Consider the following 21,781-nt stretch of genomic DNA (forward strand, 5'->3'; position numbering starts at 1 on the left):
TTACATGTTTCCTAGACTTTAAAAGGCACAAGTGCTGGGCTTTGCCAAAAACACATAACAGAAACAGAATCCATTATTCAACGTATGTGCAGAGAGTCTTAACAAGTGTCTGCAAACTTGCCAATACATGTGCTTTACATTAAGTCCACCACACTCAGTCTCACTTATATCTAAAAAACAACCGTATTAAAAGCAAAATAAAGGTAACCAGAGAAATGTTTACATGGTTCCCATGCATACTGTTTTCTGAAAAAGATACCCATCTTTGTTCCCTTGGTGTCAGCACATCAGTTTCTGAAGGCGAAAAAACATGAAGTGAAAACAGGAGGACTGCAAATAAAAAACAAATCATCCAGGCTTGATGCTCAGCCTTCCAGGGAACAATCCATCTTCATGTGTAAGGAACATAAACTCACAAGAAGATAACAGAACAACTGAAGAAATGATTATAAGTCACATTGCTGTTAAAAGAGGACATATACCCAGCAGAATCAGGACAACAGAAAGGTGATATAATTAAGAAATATAATTGTACTAAGAATAGATCAAGAGATATTGTTTCAAATAACAACAAAAACCACTAACAGTTTTTTTTCTTTCTTTTAAGAGAGGGACTAAAAAGGAAGAGAATGGATTTCTGAGCTTCTGACAAATCTGTGTTTAACAATAAGTTGTTGAGTCCATAAGAAATGGACTGAGATCTAAGGCTTTTAAGCAACAGGAAATGTTCCAGTCAGAATATTCCTGGGGAGGAATAACTTGGAGGTACATCAGAGCCCAATTCTACGTTTTGTAAAAGCAGCAGTGTCTCTCTTCTTTTGTTTCGATGTATGACAAGCCAGCACAGCAGTTAAATAATCTTTAACACTTCCCTAATTTTTCCACAAAGCTTGAAGTCTGGGAATGAAAAATGATGCTCTCAGGAACATTATTTTTAAATGGGTATCGTGATGGGTGATCATACTTCCTCCATCTGCTCATTATAAGATGCCTGATAATGCACATCAAGGACTATTACAATGTATTAGTTACAAGTCATATTTTAAACCTGTTATTACTTGCAGTCCCAACTTACTACATGATGTTAAGAGAATCTTACAAGATGATAGTAAGGAAACTGCTTAGGAACCCAGCTATGATATCTACTATGGATCTAAAAAATTCATCAATCAGCACTTATTCAATATCTATTTCAAACAAGGAGCGCAGAGTATTAGAATCACATATGGATCATATGTTCAGGAAAACTGAGTACTAGGCCCATATCAGACACATAAAAGTTACCTGACTTGGGCTTAAATCCCTTTATGTCTCTGTTGCCTTATTTGCAAAATGGGGGAAATAATAAGTGAATGACTTGTATTTCTCATAAAGTAGAAATAAGTAAAAATCTAAGGATAGAACATAATGAAATTGGGCTGTTGACTATAAAGCAGTATATTAATTACCTATCCAGGATGCAGGTAGCAGGTTTCCTCTACCTGTGCTGATATTCTTCTATGCATGAATCTAATACCATGATGAAAATTGCATTTAAACATTTTCATTTGAAGAGACAAGCTTTAAATGAAGTATAGAAACCTTATTTATTTCCAAAGTCAGCCACTCGGTTTATCACATCAAAGGGAAATTGTGTCTGTACAGAATTCTAAACACTTCCTATTTTATTGCCAATTTATTTTTATGCTAAAGGTAAAAAATGACTTTTTATCTTTTATTCATTAAATTATGGAGGGAGAGCAGATAAATGTAAAAATTACAATGGATTATAAACTTTTGAACTTGATTTTCAGTCTGCTTTACCTTCATCACTAAACTACGGTCCAAGACACTAAATCCCTGGGCCATGATCCAGTTTGTTTGTCTCTTGTTAACAGCTTTATTAAGGAATAGTTCACCCATTTAAGTGTAGAATTCTTTTTTTAGTAAATGATTTTTAGTAAATTTACAGATTTGTACAATCATCGCCGTAATCCAGCTTTAACATTTCCATCACCCCAAAAAGACCTCTCATGCTCCTTTGCAGTCAACCCCTATTATAACCCTTAGTCACAGGACCCCAACACTCTACTTTCCAGCTCTGTCAAGTTGCTTTTTTTTTTTTTTTTCAATTAATTTTTATTGGAGTATAGTTGATTTACAGTGTTGTGTTAGTTTGTCAATTTGCTTTTTATGGACATTTCATATAAATAAAATCATACACTATGTGGTCTTTTCTATCTGCCTTCTTTTATTTAGCATACTGTTTTTGAGGTTCATGCTTGTTGTAGTATGTATGAGTAGTTGGTTACTTTTTATTGCTGAATAATATTCTATGACATGAATAGTTTATGTTTGATCTAATAATCGGTTGATGAACATTTGAATTGTTTCCAGTTTTTGGCTATTATGAGTAATGCTGCAGTGGACATCATAGTTCAGTATGTAGTGCTTACTCAGCCTTGGGGAAATTGGTACTCATATACACAAACCTTAAATTTAGACTTTCCAGGTGCTCCGTCGTTCTGAAGTTTCCACGTGAAGAGAGAACAGAATTGTAAAGTGTTTCAGAGCACAGATTCTGGAGTTCTGGAGTTGGGTTCCTTGGGTTTGTAAACCAATTCGAAATCGTACATTCTAAGTAAGGCAAGTCATTCATTAACTTCCTTGGTTTCCTTCACTGTAGAATGGGAATAATGACAATGGCTCCTTTATAAGTTTAAAGTGAGGGTAAGTGATGCAAAACACACTTAGCAAAGTGCTTACTAGATGTTAACTATGCACCAAATCATCATTAAATAATTTTTTAAGAGATTAGTAATGTTATTAAAATAAACTAGAAGATTTCTGAATCTATTTTCCAACTAAGAGATACAAGTCTTATTCTTGCTTAATATAGTTTAATTATCAAGCACAAACACCATGAGTCTTTATATGGAGGGTAGCAAAATACCTCTTTTTCTGTCTGGCCATTACCACATAGTCATTGACTGAGGAATAGTCTCTAATAACCTCTTGCTTCTAGATAGAGAACATCACTGGATTCAAAGTAGCAGAATTAGATTTTTACCATAGAAAAACCATTCTTCCTGCTATCACATCCTCTTGAATGTGACACATGATAGACACATGAGAAGAAAGGGAATAAAAAATAAATAGAAAAACAATGAAATGGCTTCTATAGCTTAATTTAATTATTTAACAATATACAGTGCATATTATGGACCAGGAAGAGTTCTGAATTATTTAAAAATAGTAATGAATTTAATCTTCATAACAACCCTATGAAATAATCTATTAATTATCCTCAATTTCAGTTGAGATAGCAAGGCACAGAGAGGTTGAGTAATTTGACCAAGGTCACACAGCTAGAAAGTACAAAGCTGAGCTTCAAACCAGGCAACCTAGCTCCAGCGTTTAGTTCATGCCACTACGCTTTGTTACCTCTCTTAGTAGAAGACAGAACATCTGACTAAAGTGGACAGATTCCCAGAAAAGACAACTAGAAGCACAATCAGTTTTGTTCTACACACAGACCCATTTCCTTTAATCATATTATTTGATTTACTTTAAGTCACAGGGAAACGCTTCTTTCAAAGATGTGTAAAACAAGGAAAGTATAAATTATATCTCACTTTCAGTTTCATCTTAAACTCCCTTGCCCATTTTATGTAAATGTAATACTAGAAAGTCAAGCTTTTCAAGTTCATACATGAGGTTCTTTAAATGCCTGAAAGGATCCCTAAGCTAACCATATGAACATACTCTGTAATCAATCACTCTATCTGTGAATTGATAGAGTAATAGACCCTCTGGAAAACACTCTCAATTTTTTAAAAATCTTGTGCAATTTATATTGTTCTTGGAAGATCTTAGTCCATATCAATATTTTCAACTTTTTAATTATTCAAACATTAGGTACATACTTATAAAAGATAAAAACTTCATATAAGTGAAATACAGCTCTACATTAATATTTTAAAGGCTTTGAAAAGTTCTGATGTATATAAACCTGACTAAATTTGTTTAATGCAGCACTCAAACTATTAAAATAATGGAGTCTACTTTTCCCCTATATAACACCATTTTACCTATACTGGAAAATAGGTAAAAAGTGCTCTAGACAGCTAAGCAATCCATAACCTATTAATGTAATTATTTCTTATTCTTCTGATGAAACCTTATTCCAATACAGTCTTTGAGGTCTGAGTCATGAGAAAGATGACAATAATATATGATAGCATGAGTAAGTGTAAAGATGATAATAGAGTAACATTCATTAACATTATTAGGGGCTTATCACACTGCAGACATTGTATTCTACATGTTTCATCTCACCTAATGCTCAAAACAATTCCAAAAGGTGAGTATTTATTCATTAATTCTCATTTTACAAAAGAAGAACTTAGTAACATGCCAGAGCACACACTTATTAAGGGGTGAAGCTGGGCTTCAAATTCAGGCATTCCAAACTCAGAATTCATATTCCAACAATTACACACTTAACTGCCTTCCACTGTGTCCCAGGCAACCATTTCACTTACACGTGTAGAATCCTTATTACTAGGAATAAACTAGGAAATAAACATTACATAAAACTACCAAGGAAAATCTAGGAAACAGCAGGTATGGTTTATTCATCACAATGTGTTTATGTTGACTCTTGATACTTTTGTTATTATAAAACCTTTCCACATTTGTATGTCTCTTCTTCTCTTTAGTAAGGAGTCTGATGAGTAGGACTTTTTTCCTTCTTCCCTATCCTAAAACAACTGCAGTGACAGCATATTTTCAAATGGTGATATATTCTGTAAATAGTTGAAAATAATAAAATGTCTCTGCAGTCAAAGCACTATTTTATGTTACCTTTCATTTTTCTTTGTAAGGATCATTCATACATTAATACCTAATTCCAAGATATAAAATGTGTTGTGTTTGTGAGTGAACAGTACGTGTTTTTTGTTTGTTTGTTTGTTTTCTCCCTACTGCATACTTTTCAGAGTGTTAACATTAAGTTTCTATAAATCAAATTCTATTTTGACATACGGCCTTTTAAATGGCAAAAAGGAAATCATGAAAAAAGCACTAGATTTAAAGACTGCAAAAAGTTGCTAAAATATGGAATGCCAGCTTCTAAGAAATGCACATTTTTCATGCTTTGTTCTCAGAAGACAGTATCAAAGTAATGAGTAAGACATTTCTTCAGCTCGCTGTAGCTTTTTTATTTCTTGGTAACCTCTTTAAAGCATCTGAGGATGTAAAAAGAAGAACAAATGGATCTGCAGAGAGAAATTTTTTTTCTTTCACTACATATCAATACTTATTGTGCCATGACTTTTCTAGATGTTGAGGACCCAGTAATGAAAAGGGCAGATGAGGCCACTGCCCTTAAGGAAGTTACATTTGACAGGCAGGAACAGTCAACAAATAAGAAAGCAAATACATAACAAGATATCACAGAGTGGTGAGTGCTGTGAAGAAAACTACAGACAGCACTATGAAAGATAGTGGTGTGTCAGGAGGGTTAAGTGCATGAGAGGGATTTAGAAGCACACACAGCGACAGCCAGAGCCCAGACTGGGTGGTCAGCAAAAGTACTTCTGAAAAAGGTAACACAGGAACTGACACTAAAAAGAAGAGAAAGAGCCAGCTATGTGCATGCTAATTGCAAAGGCCCAGAAGAAGAAATGAGTTTGGGAAGCCCAAGGAACCCAAAGGATAGCTTGCATGGGAGAGTGCCAGGCAGGGGCACTGGAGACCAGTAGGAGATGAGTTCTGGGGTTAGAAGAGATTACAGCGGATGGATCACAAGGTAAAGAGACTGAAGCAGCTCTAGTAGCAATGAGGAGCAGCTAAAGTTTTCCATGTGAGATGACACTGAACCTTTCACATTTCAAAAATCTGACTTTTGCTGCTCTGAGGAAAACGGATTACAGGAGGGCAAGGGAAGAAGCAGAATCTGGTTAGAAATTTGTGTAAAGGCAGTATAATTAACCTAAATATCCATCGATGGATGAATGGATAAACAAGATGTAGATATACACAATGGAATATTACTCAGCCATAAAAAAAAACAAAATAATACCATTTGCAGCAACATGGATGGACCTAGAGATTGTCATACTGAGTGAAGTTAAGTCAGACAGAGAAAGACAAATATCATATGATATCGCTTATATGTGGAATCTAAAAAAATGGTACAAATGAACTTATTTACAAAACAGAAATAGAGTCACGGATGTAGAAAACAAACTTATGGTTACCAAGGGGGAGGGGAGGAGGGGTAAATTAGGAGATTGGGATTGATATATACACATTACTATATATAAAATAGATAACTAATAAGGACCTACTGTATAGCACAGGGAACTCTACTCCATACTCTGTAATGGCCTATATGGGAACAGAATCTAAAAAAGAGCAGATATATGTATATGTATAAGTGATTCACTGCACTGTACAGCAGAAACTAACACAACACTGTAAATCAACTCTATTCCAATAAAAATTAATTTAAAAAATAAAAGATGAGGATAGCTTAGATGGACACAGTGGAGATGGTGAAAAGAAGGATTTAAAATGTATTTTGGAGGCATATTTGACAAAACTTTCTGAAAGACTGGACGTGAGGGGTGAATGAAAGGGAGGAAGCAAAAACGATGCCAAGAGTTTTGGCCCAGGCAACTGGTTAGATGATGGAGGAAGTAATGACATAGAAGAAACTAAACAAGAAATTTCTGGGTCTGAGTATTGATTCATAAGTTTTGTTTTTGATACCTGAAATGGCAATTAAACATCCAATGAAGATGTTGAGTGGGTTCAGGGAAAAGTTTAGGGCAGGAGATAAAAACTTGGGAGTCACTCACATATACTTGGTGTTTAAAGCTATGGGACTAGATGAAATCAGCATGGGAGTCGGGGGTGGGAGAGGACAAGGAAGGGAGGGTGGGAGGGAGACAGAGAGAGAGACCAAGTGAGCATGGGTGTATGCACAAGTACTCAGACTAAATATCTGGGCTACTTTTAGATGCTGAGGAAGCAAGAAGGATTCAGCAAAAAACACTAAGGAGAGGTAGTCAGTGAGGTAGAGGGGAAATGTAAATTCACCTGTTGCATGAACAGAACCTTCACAGATAACATTCTAACAACCATAACCAAAAAGTGCTCTCCGGCAGTTTCCACCTACAGCATTGCCATTGTAGCAAGTTCGCTGAACTACATCATAGGACTACTTGTTTGTTGGTTAAGGTTGGATGTCAACAATACTTCCCTAGAACAATTTCCACAGTGTTTTGATTTAACAACGAAATCAAGCAACTCCATCTCACAAGCACACTTCCCCACAGGTTATCAATCACTGCACTTATCTGGGGGAGAACTGCAACAGAACCATGAACCTGACCTTTCTGTTTCACCATCGCACCCGCTGGCCTTGCTGTCACTGTGCTCCGTAATTCTTCGTGGTTATCACATTCAAGGTCATTTTTGGGACAAATAAATTTAAGATAAATTTCATTCCGTGTTTTCTTCTGGATTTGCACAATCTTGCAAAAGTTCTTATAGGTATTTCTCCTATTCTTTTCATTTCGCTAACTAAATCAGTAGACTTTGCCATGGCTTGCCAATTCACTGTGCATTCCTTCTACAGAAATTCCAATGACTATTAATACTTATTTCAGTTTTTGAGCCACATTAAGTTTAGCTTCTTTCTACTGTCACTATTCATCCTTATTTCATAAACTCAGTTTATTACTTTGTATGCTCTCTCTGATTTACCTCCAACTCACTTGTCTTATCTTGTTTATTTTTCTAACTTTTCGGCTACATTCTGAACATATCAAGGGCAGAACTGTGTCTTACTAAACTTCACATCTCTTATTTCTAGCATGGTGCCCAGTACAAAATGCATGTGCAATAAGTGCTGAATGAATGAATTAATTAAATAATCTACTAGATTAGTTCAAATTTTTCTTTTTTTAGTTTGACAAAAATGATAAAGATATAAAAAGACCACTTTATTATATTTTAAATTAGACCCTTAGGAGAAATTTTCCTATTGCTGAGATTCACCGGTCCCCCAAATTATCCTACCTCCCTTTTATTTGGATATGTAATTTTCATTAGTATGCTAGCATAATAACAAGTTATTTTGAGTGAACAACTGCTATTCAATTGACCTATGATTTTTTTTTTTTTTTTTTTTAATTCTCAGGAACTACGAGTGTGGCTAAACTCAACAGCAACATTAAATGTTGGATTTTCTCTTTTGCTCAACATAGCAAAAAATTCTTATATTTTAAAATCTGAAGCACCTACAATTATTATGGAAAGACACTGCAAATCTTATACTACTATTTTTACTAGTCAACTGTCAACTTCGTAATTACTTCAACAGTGAATTAACCATTTTGAATCAACTAAACTCTGCTGAAGAAGTTAAATATTAGAACTGAATATTTTTTCTAGAAACATTATGAGTTTGAGAGGTTCTATCACAGTCTGACAAGTACACCAGAAGTATAAAGGCTGCAAATGCTTTACTGGAAAGAGACAGATATTGTTTGGATGTAGATAATCGAGATTTTATTTCAATGAAAAAATGCTGAGCCTACAGTGCTCTGTTTTTTCTGCAAAACTCATGTCAACAGAATACATGAAACTAAATCCTTAATTCTATGGTCTATTTAGTCAGCTGAAGGTCTTGGGAACTCAGATTAAATATATGACTTGCAAAATATTAATGAGCAAATTAATATTAGAGATAGAATTTGAATTTGAGAAATCTTCATTTCTGGTCTTACATTATTTTCACCACATAATCTGATCTTAGATAAGTCATATAGCTAAATGGTGAATTCATATTACTTATAAAGAAGGAAAGGAAAATGAAAAAGAAATTATTTCTCCATGGATCAGACCTATCAATATAGACATAGCTTTTTTTAATCTCTTTATCCTGATTTAGTCAACAACTTACCCTTACTTTCCTTTCAGTATATTTTTACAGTTACATAATGCTTTATACTTTCTAATTTACTTACATCTAAAGTAGAATTTGATTAAGAAGACAAGTGTAGCTTAATTCCAAATAACATTTCCTCTTATTTTCCAATTAGGGCATGTAAAGATAAAGACTTAATTCACGGCACAGCTCCTAACTGTTAAAAACAGTATGATTACTACACTTCCACAAATGAAAATAGTTTACTAAGCACATTATTGAATTCACTGTACACTAATATAGCAAGTTTATTTAATAAGCTCTCAAGTACAAAATCAATACTACTCAGAGGAATTCACTTCAAATAGAGTATTCCCAAATGAATGAGAAAAGCATGTAACTGTTTAAAGAAAAACAGTGATTGTAAACATGTCAATATATCCCCAATATTTGACAGTGTCTAGACACCTTTTATTTTTGGTTTTAGATAGAATAAATTCACTCTTCGAATTAAATAGTTGACTGATCACAGCATCTCTCAGATTTATCTAGATGTGGAAAAATTTAGTTTCATATTAATACAAATGATAAATAGAAATATGGAAATAAATCTATCCTATATAGATAGAATCAATGAAATTAAATTATTGCTTCAGAAGCATCAGGGGGTTAATGAGCAATAAACCCATACTCTTTCATACATAGAAAAACACTGAGACCAGTGAAACCTTTATTGGCAGCCTTTTATGGTGGGAAAACAGAAAACTGCAACAAAAGAATGCCTTGATTTTACATGTTTTTACTTTAGGAATACACATCTGTTAAAAGTAATGGTCCTTCTTATGGTCACATATGGCGTAGGCAAGACTATCCCTAAATTATGAATGAGTTTTATGTACCACAAATCAACTTTTCAGAAAAAAATGAGCATTAACTTAATATTTGATTCTTAATAATCATATCATTTATATAATTTTGTTGTTTTTTTAGTGGTGAAACATTACTTTCCTATAGTTAATAAATATAACTTATCAAAATGTAAACTAGTTTTGTTCATAGAAAACATGGATATTTTAACACAAACTCGTTAATTCTGACACCTTGGAAGTTAAATTTTGCAATTTAAAAACACCATAAATGTTCCTTAGAATATTTTTAAAGCCTTACAAACAAAGAAAACATTGCTGAATTTCATGATATTATTATACGTATTTCCCTTTATGGAATTTAAACATACAACACAGACTGAAATATGACAATTTATATGGTGATAACTAGTATGTGATTGTTAATCATCTTATTTATGGTCATTATTTAATAATTTTAATATTCAAAGAGATCTAATTATCAATTGTAACTTTTGTGTATATTCCAAATACCAAATTATATAATGGACTTGCATGTGTCTTAGAAATGCAATTACGTGTTGTCTAAATTCCTGTAAACATCATGTCAAAGTAGAGCTGACCTTCTCGGGCATTTCCTGGTGTCCTGTTGTCACTGTCTGCCTGCAGCACTGTTTCCCTGTTTCATCATGTGGGGAGGTGGGAGTAGGTTATGGAGCTTCTGTTAAAAAAATTAGAGAACTTTTAAAAATAGTATATTTACTTTAGACTTTCTAAAACACACTGAACTGAACAGGTGCAGGATATGATGAAGGGGGGGTGGGGCATTAGTCAGTATGAAGGAATAGGCTGTACTGATGGAGATGTACACATGAATGGAAGAGAAGATGAGTTAACATGTAAAGCATGTATATGGAGGAAATGCATGTGAAGGACTACATAACGTGAATGAAAACATAAGAATTTCAGGATAGATAAGTCAATCAATCAAGTCTTCAAGAACGGTCCCTGAGCATCTATTCTTCCTGAGTACAGAATACTAGAGCAAGTCAGTGGGAACTTTCCTGAGATTAACACTTATTCATTAATAAATACTGCTTTAGTATTGCTGCCCAGTGTATCATTAACACAGACAAATAAGGACCACCTCTGGGAACAGTAATCAGGAAGAGAAGGGGCAGTCAACCATGTCACAAAAACTGATACAAATACCCCCCAGTAGTGTGGTGGTATACAGTAGGCTCTGGAAATGAGAGAGCTATCCTCAAATATGTGAAGGGATGCCTTGTCTCAGGAAACCTAGGCTTGTTGGATGAGGTGTCAGTGGGCTGAACCAACCGCAGAGAAACTACAGTAGGTCATGGGAACCAAAGACTACACTAAATCTGAGTCACAGAGTTGGTTTCAGCAGAGGCAAAGTGATCTCTTGGCAGTGACATTGTCAGGACTCTAAGTAGAGAGCAGTGAGTACAGAGCCCCGGGCCTGTGAGGTCTAAGTACTGAGCCCATGTCCATGAGTCACACTCAGTCTCCAAGTGTGCAGTCCCTCATTCCTGCCTTAAGCCTTTGGTAATGTGTTCCCCAAACACTGCAGTTGCTGTACTTGAGACATGTTCAAACTAGGTATAATTAAAAGGACAGGAGTTTCAGTCATTCAGTTGGCACAATCATTCACTCATTCTCTCACTACTTATAGAGCCCTATGCTTGGTCAGTACTAGGAATGCTGAGATGAGGGCACACATTTCTCAGCTCCCTCCTGCTTCCTGTGCTATTACTGATTTTCTTCATCAGTAAGAACCTTGATAATGTAGTAGAGAAAAAGCAAAATTATACATATGAATAAGCTCAAGGCGTTTAACATCATCATTCATCCATTCATAATGAATGCCAATTCATGAAATACTCACTGAGTACCAATTATATGCCAGGAGTACTTCTAGTTGCTGGGGAAAAAAAACACCCAGAATCCCTACCCACATTTTTATTACATACACACAGATTATAGGAAACATTTTGGTTAATAATGAATTATAAAGTTTGGAAGCAAAACACTCATTTAAAAAACCTAATGAATAGTATTATGCAAGCACTTTTTGTTACTTAATATTGAAAATTTTTACGGTTCAAACACTTAACAAAGTTAACAGTCAAAAATAAGGAGAACAATCAAATGTTCCAACCACATTTCACATTAAATCTACATGAATACTCCTAATGATGTTGTCAAAAATCAGATTCATAAAGTTATAACGCTGCAGAGGAAAAGCAAAGAAGTGATAAAAATTAGCCTCTCTATATTAACACTTCTGATGGAAATTATGCATCTCTGTTCTCCCCTCCTCGTCTCAAAATGTTTACCCCAAAGAAACACTAAAAAAAAAAAGAGCCTTAAGGACCTACAGAAAGGAATAGAGATTTTTCCGTTAAACACTACTCTTTCATTCTTCACACCAGGACACTGGAGAATGGTGGTAGAAGTATGGTGGTCCCAGGCAAGGTACTTAACTCCCTTACTTTCTCTTTTTTCTCATCTCTGAAAGGGAGGTAAAAAAAGTACAGTTGATCCTTGAACAACTGGGAGGTTCAGGGCATCCATCCCCTTGTAGTCAAAAATCCATATAACCTTACAGTCTTCACTCTGTTTGCTCAGTTCTGAATCTGTGGATTCAACCAACCACAGGTCATGTAGTACTGTAGTACATTTTTATTGAAAAAAAATCTGCATATAAGTGGATCCACACAGTTCAAACCCATGTTGTTCATGGACCAACTTGATTCATAGGGTCAATGTGAAAATTAAAATGAGCTAACACCTGAAAAGGATTTAAGACTTTTTAAAGCACATAATAAGTGTTTGCTGTCATTTCCATTATTAAATTGGAAGAGCATTGCAGCAACAATGCATGTCAAAATCTTTATTGATAGAGGTTCTCAGAACACTTTGAATGAAGAAAAAAAAAGGGGTAAAAATGAACTTATTTACAAAACAGTAGAGTCACGGATGTTGAAAACAAACTTATGGCTACCAGGGGATAAGGGGAGGGAGGGATAAATTGGGAGATTGGGATTGACGCATACACACTACTATATATAAAATAGATAACTACTAAAAACCTGCTGTATAGCACAGGGAACTCTACTCAATACTCTGTAGTGGCCTATATGGGAAAAGAATCTAAAAAAAGAGTGGATATATGTATATGTATAACTGATTCACTTTGCTGTACACCTGAAACTAATACATCATTGCAAATCAACTGTACTCCAATAAAAATTTTTAAAAAAAAGAAGAAGAAGAATTCTGAACCAAGCACCTAAGCTTTGTCATTAATCTGGGTCAAATATTCTCCAGGCAATACAGCAGCAGACCAAGCTGCAATAGTTGGTGCCCATATGCTCTTCCTCACAGCGAAGTACAAGTGCCAAATTCTAAGTGTGCTGCCAGAATTCCCCAGCTTCATAATTGCTACCACTTTTCCCATTTTGACAGTATAGATTCCGTTTTGCTGTTTGGCAGAGACTGTCTGGCTTTGCACACTGGAAAAAACTATTACCAAACCATTCCAGCCATAACTTGTGGCCTTATTCAGCAACAAAACTCTTCTGCCAAATACAAACTGAACAAGTCCTTCCTTCATTCCCCTCATGTATTTCAGATACAGTCTCAGACTAGGCTAAGAGCAAAATGGAAAAGGTTTGAAAATTATCTGGTAAATATTGGAGTAAATCATCAAGTTGTATTTCAATTATCCAGAGTATCATTACCCATTCTAGAAGGAAAATGTCTAAACTTTATACTTGGATCCAGCTATTGGGAAATAACAGAAGATGATATGAATTTGTTAGAGTAAACAGTACCAAACCTGAATTCTTGACAAATGTGCATTTACATTTTTGGCCTTCGCAGAATTAATCAATATCCACAATCTGTTTTGCTAAGTCTGCCTGGAGTATTTGCTTATCCTTCCAGAAAGATGCAAAAATGCCCACAGTATAAGAACTGTATGTTGAATAAGTTTTTCACGAATCATTATGGGTTTTACACTGAGCTTGTCACATTATCTTGTCTCCCTTATGATCAACATCATACATTTGTATAATGTGTCACATGTACAGGGTCACAGTCTGGTCATAGAAGAAAAAGATGTCTCTGTATGAAACCATCAGATTTATCTAGGAATCAAACATACACCCATAATCCACTATCTACAAATATCCATCAATTGAATCCCTGTGTGAGAGTACTTTGCTAAGGAAAGCTCCATTCAAATTCTAATCAGTATGCAACTGGCTGCACTAAAAGTTCCTCCAGGGAAGTGATAAACTCTTACTCATCTTCCTAGCACCAGAATCTAAGAATCAAAGGAGATTTGTTTATTTGCTGAACAAACTTAATTAAATCTCACCTCTGAGGCTAAGTGGCAGAGGGCTATTGACTCTCAGTCCAGATTTCTTAAATGAATCATTTGTCTGGATATAAAGACTTAAAATGCAGGGTTCAGTCTCATTTTTAATAGCCATCACCTAAATGATGTATTACTGCCTAAAAGAAAAACTATTTATCAAGTACAGCATATCACTACGCTGTTGGAATTGCACAAAGAACCTAATGGAATTGCACAGAAAAGCCTACAATATAAATATATTTTAAAAGCTGAATTTAATTAAATAATAGATCATATATAAAGCAATCATATGAATTGAATAAAATATTCAAATTTTGGATTATGTTTGTTTATTTTGCCCTAAATGGAAGGTAAAATGCATGGTCTAAATAGCTTTCACGTAAATAATTTGGAAATAACTTTGGGGGATTTAAATCATGAAGTTTAGCAGTATGCTTACAGAATAATTGAAAAAAAAAAGCATGAATTTTCGTAAGACAATTTAAGACTGATATTCTAAGATTTAAGAGAAAGAAGAAAATAGAAAAAAAATTAATTTATAAACTTTCAAGTTTAAACCAATTCCAGCTTAAGTGCTACCAAAAAGACAATGATAAAATCCAACCATATGATGTAATATTTCTCATTTAGAAAATACCAATACTAACTTTAATTGTGCATTTTATGATTATTCAGAAAAGCAGCAATTAAACAACAAAATATGATCTTTGTTTTAAAATTCATGCTTAATTACTCATTTCCTTCACTGTATTTAGACATGGGCAAGATGTATTATATCCATGCCCCATGTGTAAACTCATGGGTAAATAACAGCATTATATGCCCTTCAATCTCTGCTGACATGTTAACTGGATGCCTTTCCCATAATCTTCACAATGTATACACAATGCTTATATATTTTTCTTCAATAAGAATTTAGTTTCAGAAAACAGTACAGAGGGATCTTTTAACTAATCTATCACTTCGATAAAATGAAAATGTGAGCTTTCAGGTTCAAAATATGATCATGCCACCTCAGTGTTCAATTAAAAAAATACATGCATTCATACTCATACTAAAAAGAATTTAAGATTGTGTGGAAGTAATGGTACATGCATATTTCACTGAATAATGCAATAGAAGAATTGCATTTACTATAAGCATTTTACAACACAAAATAGCATATTTTTTAAAAGAACCAAATCAAATAATATGCATGTATTGAAACTTTTTTGTTCACTTTAAGTTATGTATAAACTGTAGTTAACATCACCACAAAACTAAAGACTCATGTTGCCACATCAAACATTCAGTGTTTAAATAAAGGGAGAGTACAGCTTTGAAACAGAATATTTCAAGGCAGTTTAATTTCGAACCAGTGACCTTTGTAGCACAAGGGAGTTTATTCAACTGGCACTAGCAAACAGATGGACAGCAAGGGAGGAAACCTACTCCCCTACAAATCTATACATTAAATGGGAAGGAACTGCTTTTCCACCTATCTTTGCAGCATAGCCGTTCAAGGTGCTAAAATGGGCTTGTGATACATGCCATGCACATCTGGGATTAGACTGCAGAAGTATTATCTGAGGCTAAACATCCTTATTTATGGAATTTGGGCAAAGCAGAGGACAGGCCTCAATATCAAAGTGACTAGCTCTTCGTGGGGCCTGAGATTTGGAAAGCTAAGTACAGTGCAAAAATGTAACTCTGAGACCACAGTAACAGAATTGAAACTGTGGAAGCTTCCTCCAGTTTGAACCATTATTCTAGAAATAGCCCAGGGAAACAGGAAAGAAAATGGAGTAAAGATTTTCAGATAACAAACATGAATATTTGTACTACTCTGTATTTTAATCATATGAGTAATGTAGTATATACACATCTGTTACCTGTATCTAATTCCAAATAAAACATTTTTTTAAAATTTTGAGTAATTCAGATTTCACTTAGAAGAGGAGAATAATTTGATAAGATATGCATTGCTTTGAGCCTTACTATATCTATATCTATATCCAATCTATCTATTTATCTATGTTGATTTCTCAAACATGAAAGGCAAAACTTCAGCAATTTTAGAAAAAAAAAAGTAAAATTATGACCTTGAAATATAAATGGATTTCTTACACAAGACTCGAAAAACACAAAGTGTAAAGTAAAATGGTGATAAATTTGACTAAAAATTACAAGAGATACTATAAACAATGTTCCAGACAACCAAAAGAATAGAAATAGATATTTTCAAAACATGTATCTTATAAAGTACTAGTACTCAAAAATAGTAAAAAAAAATCTTCTATAAATCAATACCAAAAAGATGAATAATCCAGTAAAAAAATGTAAATTATATAAACAGAAATTTTAATAAATGAGAAAACCCAAATGGCAATTGAATATTTGTAATCAAGGAAATAGTGATTAAAATATTAATTAAATACATTTTCATGTCCTTAATAACAAAACTTGAAAAACTATAACTGCTAATCAATGGGTGAGAATAAATAAACTGTGGTATATCTTTATAATGGAATGCCCTTTATATTCTATAATGGAATAATTTCCATCAGTAAAATATATAAACTAAAACCAGAAGTTTCAAGAAACAATCATTATATGAAAAATTATTTGCACAATAAGTGCATATGATGCAAATCAGACAGAATTCAAAAAATTATTCATATTATGTATACATTTGTACATATGGAGAAAATATAGAAAATATTTACATTATAATAATAAATGCCAAATTCAGGATTTCATTTATATCTAGGTACAGAGAACAAGAAAAAGGAAAGTGGGATTAAGAAGGTTTATCCAGGGGATATAAATGGTATTTGTGATATTTTATTTATAAAACTTTTATAAAATTTTAAATCAAATTTGGCTAAATATCTAGGCTTTTCAGCATAATCAGGCTCTTGTTTAACGAAAATCATGCATCTTCACTTCAAGTGCTTTAACTCAGGCAGGTATACAGAGCTCACACTCTTGTACTACAGTGTCCAGATAAAGTTCAGGTACCATATGTAGGAAGAGAGAAGAAACTTTCCTAAAAGCTTCAGCAGGTTCCTTCTCACATCTCATGAGCATAGATCAAGACTATAGCTTTAAACAGTCACAGTGGCCAATGGATTAAAAAAAAAAACAAGAGATCAAAAAGTGAGATATCTGTTATGTCTATTGTGTGACAGGTAAATAGACAGATAGACAGATAAAAGTACAAGTCACGAGACTTTTCTATATTTCAATGGCCAGTTCAGCAAAGCCAAGTAATTGCTGACACTTGAGAACAAAGTCATCCTTAACATTGATGAGGAATCTCTTAAATTTTCACAATAGCTGCCAATCTTTGACCTTACTATGAGTATTTCCACTTAAAAAAAGTACTTAAAAATACTACATTTTGACAGGAAATGCATTTTTAATGATGGTAACATTAAGAGTTAACTTAAGTTGAAAAGCTAAATTCTTTGAATTAGGACTGCTGTCAAGATAAAGCAATATTAGAGACCTAGAACTCTTTAAAGTGTTTATATGAAAGATAAACACTAATTGGTGAAAGAATAAGATTCTTAAAGGGAAATCTCGAATTCACATTGAGACTCTTTGAGAATAAAGTGATTTCTCAAGTTAGTAATTTTAAAAGGAAATCATGAAGTAGATATCTTAGGTTTTTGTAACTGTTCAAGAGGTTATCTTTAATTATCTCATGCTATTCCAAAAAACAGAGTAATATATCTTTAAAAGTTAGCATTTTTCATTGAGATTGTGGAATATTATGTGGGAAACATATTAATAAAATATTAATAACATAACAAAATATATCCACATGCCCTATAAAATAATAACCATTATCATGAAAATCCAAAGTTAATTATTAGCTAAGATGTAGAGATATATTGTATCATTTAAACAATAAATTATGGTCCTCCTAAGAGTGAATTACTGAGAGAGTGGGCAGCAAAGAAAAAAAAAAGGATACATAATGTGTAGACCAGTAGTACATCAAATTACTTTTGAAATAAACCTCTGCAAAAGATTATGGTTCCATCATTTACCAAAATCCTGTCTTCCTAAAGTTACGATATAAAAAAATTATTATTTACTATGATTCAAACACTTCAACACTTCATATAAATATATTGGTTGATGCAATATATGTCAAAACAAAACAAAACAAAAACAAACTGGCTGTTCCTGAATATAGCATTTTACAATTTGGTTGTATCAACCGTCAATTTCGTCAAGAACATTTACTAATAAGCATCCACGGTGCTCCAAGAGTTATTCTGCATTTCATTCCCCAGACATACAAGCATATTTTTCATGTTAATAAGTAGAGTATTTTGATCTGAAATTTATGTTTGAAAGAGAGTGTTTTGGAAGCAGCATATAGATGTCAACCGAGGTAAGTTTGTTACCAAAATTTATAGAAGAGTAGTATGACATATTCATCATTATGTATGCTAAAACTGTAACATAGTTTTATGGTTATGGTTATGCTAGTTTATCTTCTCAGACATTTTGATGACGAAAGTGATAGACGTCCAGAATACCATATAAAGATTCAAGCTGTTGTACTGCATAAGAAATAAGACTATGACAGCAATCCTAGGATTTTCCTCTTAAACACGTCAAATGAAAGCATAAGCTACTCTTGCAAAGATGTTTTAACATGTCTCTTGAAGAAGATACCATTCTAAAACTTTTACTTTACTTTGTCCTTTTAAAGAATCCAGATAATTAATTTAAACCCTTTTTATGCAATTTTATTTGCAACATTATTAATCTCTATGAGTTTACTATTTTAAAATTACTCTTACTCTAATATTATATAGCAATTTCTATAATCATGAAAGTTGGAAGCAACCAACATTAGTTATATACCCAAGACACTTAGACTATGCATGTGATTATGGCACAAAAGGAAGTAATTATACACATAATTCAGAAAACAAACAAAAAATGAACAAATAAACTATTTGATTTTACCCCAAACCCCCCAAAAACCAATTACTGCATTTGTTAAATTAACTAAATAAAAATCAATTTACACTTCACTTTATAATGTGTAGATAATTTACAATGCATAGAGAGTTCTGAAAACACTGTGAAACGGAGATATATTATCCATTTGTTAAAAACAGATCTAGGGTTATATCCATTTATAAAAATATTTATACAGTTTTTAATACAATGAATGTAACAGGTGAAGGAAGAGAAATATATGGATACACATATATATTCTCTGCTAATCAAGGACTTACTATGAAAAGGAAACGCACAATACTATTATTAGATTGGTATTAGAATAGTTTGGAATACTATTAGATTAAATCTAAAGAATTCAAAATATATACAACAGATGAGGATCAGAGAAGCTTTCTTCATGGCGCACTACTATATATCAGAACTGTGATGAATAATTATGAACATACATATATATACTCATTTTTATTCATAGTAATAATACCTAATTTTTTTTTTTAGATTTTTTTTTTGATGTGGACCATTTTTAAAGTCTTTATTGAATTTGTTACAATATTGCTTCTGTTTTATGTTTTGGTTTTTTGGCCTCGAGGCATGGAGGATCTTAGCTCCCCGACCAGGAATCAAACCCTCACCCCCTGCATTGGAAGGTGAAATCTTAACCACTGGACCGCCAGGGAAGTCCCTACCTAATCTTTATTGAATGTTCATTATGAGCCAGGAACTTGCATTTATAGTTAAGGTCTTGTTCTGTCTTCACCAAACCATTTCACAATTTTTCCGTTTTACAATTACATTCTTCCCCATTTTACAATTACATAAACTGGAACTTGGGGGGGTTAGAGATCTAGAAGCAGCTACATACTGATATGAAAACAGATGTGTCTGACTTCAAACTCTCCCCAAAACAGTTCAAGCATCAATTTTAACTGCTAAGAATTCTAGGTATACTGGCTACCTCTCAAAAGTCTGAAGTTTTCTGAAAAAAGTAAAACTTTCTAAAACTTGAACACTGAATCAGTCACTATAGAATGAACATAAAAGTATTATCAATAATTACAGAATAAGTATAAAATAAAATATTTATTTAAAAACTCCTACTGACAAGATACTTGTGATAAACAGGAAGATGAGGCAAACCCCTCTCTAGCTACTCACTATTTCTTAGTGAGACAAGTCAAGTGAACGAATAAGTTCAGGACACAAAAAGACCAGATGAGTATAGTAACACAGGCACAAACTGCCATGAGCATTTAGAGGCAAGAGAAGAATGTGAAGGGGAGGAATCAAGAACCTGTGCTGGCTCTCAAAAGATACAGCTGGGGAGAGGTTGGGAAACAAGGCCTTGTTAAGGTAATAGAATATTTGATATTGAGACTTATCATTTGTTTATATTCTATTGAGAGGAAAACATTCTTAGAGTCAAGTGTTTTCTGAAAATCATGTCTTAGATATGGAACAAAAACACTAGCTGAAATGAACATGAGAGTAAAGGTATCTCTTAAAAATGTGCTGAAAGTGTAGATATTAAGTGTTCTAATCACACACAAAATAATAATAAATAAAAAGGGCAGGAGGAAAATTTTGGAGGTGATGGATATGTTTATGGCACTGATTGTGGTGACAGTTTCACAAATATACACATATCTCCAAAATCATCAAGTTGTATACATTAAATATGTACATGTCAATCATATTTCAATAAAGTGTTTACAGAAGAACTAGCTGATGATCCTAGATAAGAAATCAAATAAATCAACTATGAATCACAGAAATGCTTCTGAGTAGAGAAAGAGGACATAATTATTATCATATGGATAAGGGAAAACTATTATCAGTTTTAAGGTACCTTTCGGTAGGCGAATTCAGAACCAGATCCAGTTTCGCTCATTGCCTTTTGGCCATTTAGTCTAAGGATCACTGCTCTAAATCCATAGCCTCAGACTAAGCCTGTGTAGTGACAATAAAGTTTGTATTGTGCTGGACATCCCTGTATTTTGAAAATTTGTGGATATTATCCTTAGAATAGGCTATGTTACATCAAATATTAATAGATTCTGATAAGGCAAAAGTAGATAGAGGTATTAAAGAGAGTAGCATCTGCAAAGGTGTGAAAGTTGGAGCTAATACCAACATTCAGAAAATTAGGCATGTTCCAGGTTAACTGGAGCATACATTTTTAAGGCAGAAGATACATTTCAGAAAGTGTCTTTAAATTAGTAAAAGGCCTTGAATATCAGGCTAAAGAGCTCAATTTTTACTCTTTTTTAAAATACAAAGCTTAGTTATTATTATAATAACCCTATAAAGTGGGTTTTACTATTATCCTTATTTTACAGAGGCTAAAACTGAAGCCCAGAGAGGCTAAATAATTTAGCTAGGAAATGGTAGAGCCAAGATTCTAATCCAGGATGTTTACTAGGACTTTTCTCTTTAGAAAATAACATAATTAGAACTGGGTTTTATTATAAATAACATATGGATCCTATGTTAGACATAGAGAGAAGGACTAGATTGTCCAAATATTTTTTAAAAGAACAAAATAAAGGAGAGTGGAAGATAAATATCTTAATACCAGACAGAGTTGTTTTACATATTACATTTCAGAATCAAGATAATTTTGTACAAATCAATTTGAAA

At 33.3% G+C, this 21,781-nt stretch overlaps 1 protein-coding gene across 1 annotated transcript in view; it reads right to left on the bottom strand.

The window, feature by feature from the left end:
- The window catches only part of PRR16 (proline rich 16), a 174,521-nt gene that overhangs the window by 44,096 nt on the left and 108,644 nt on the right, over positions 1-21,781 (bottom strand). The window contains 2 exon segments of the mRNA XM_082457916.1: positions 10,389-10,421; positions 10,424-10,486. Of these exon segments, the coding sequence (XP_082314042.1) occupies positions 10,389-10,421; positions 10,424-10,486 (96 nt within the window).

This window comes from Balaenoptera physalus, assembly GCF_965194825.1.
Source record: "Balaenoptera physalus genome assembly, chromosome: 3".
Classification (NCBI taxonomy): Eukaryota; Metazoa; Chordata; class Mammalia; order Artiodactyla; family Balaenopteridae; genus Balaenoptera; species Balaenoptera physalus.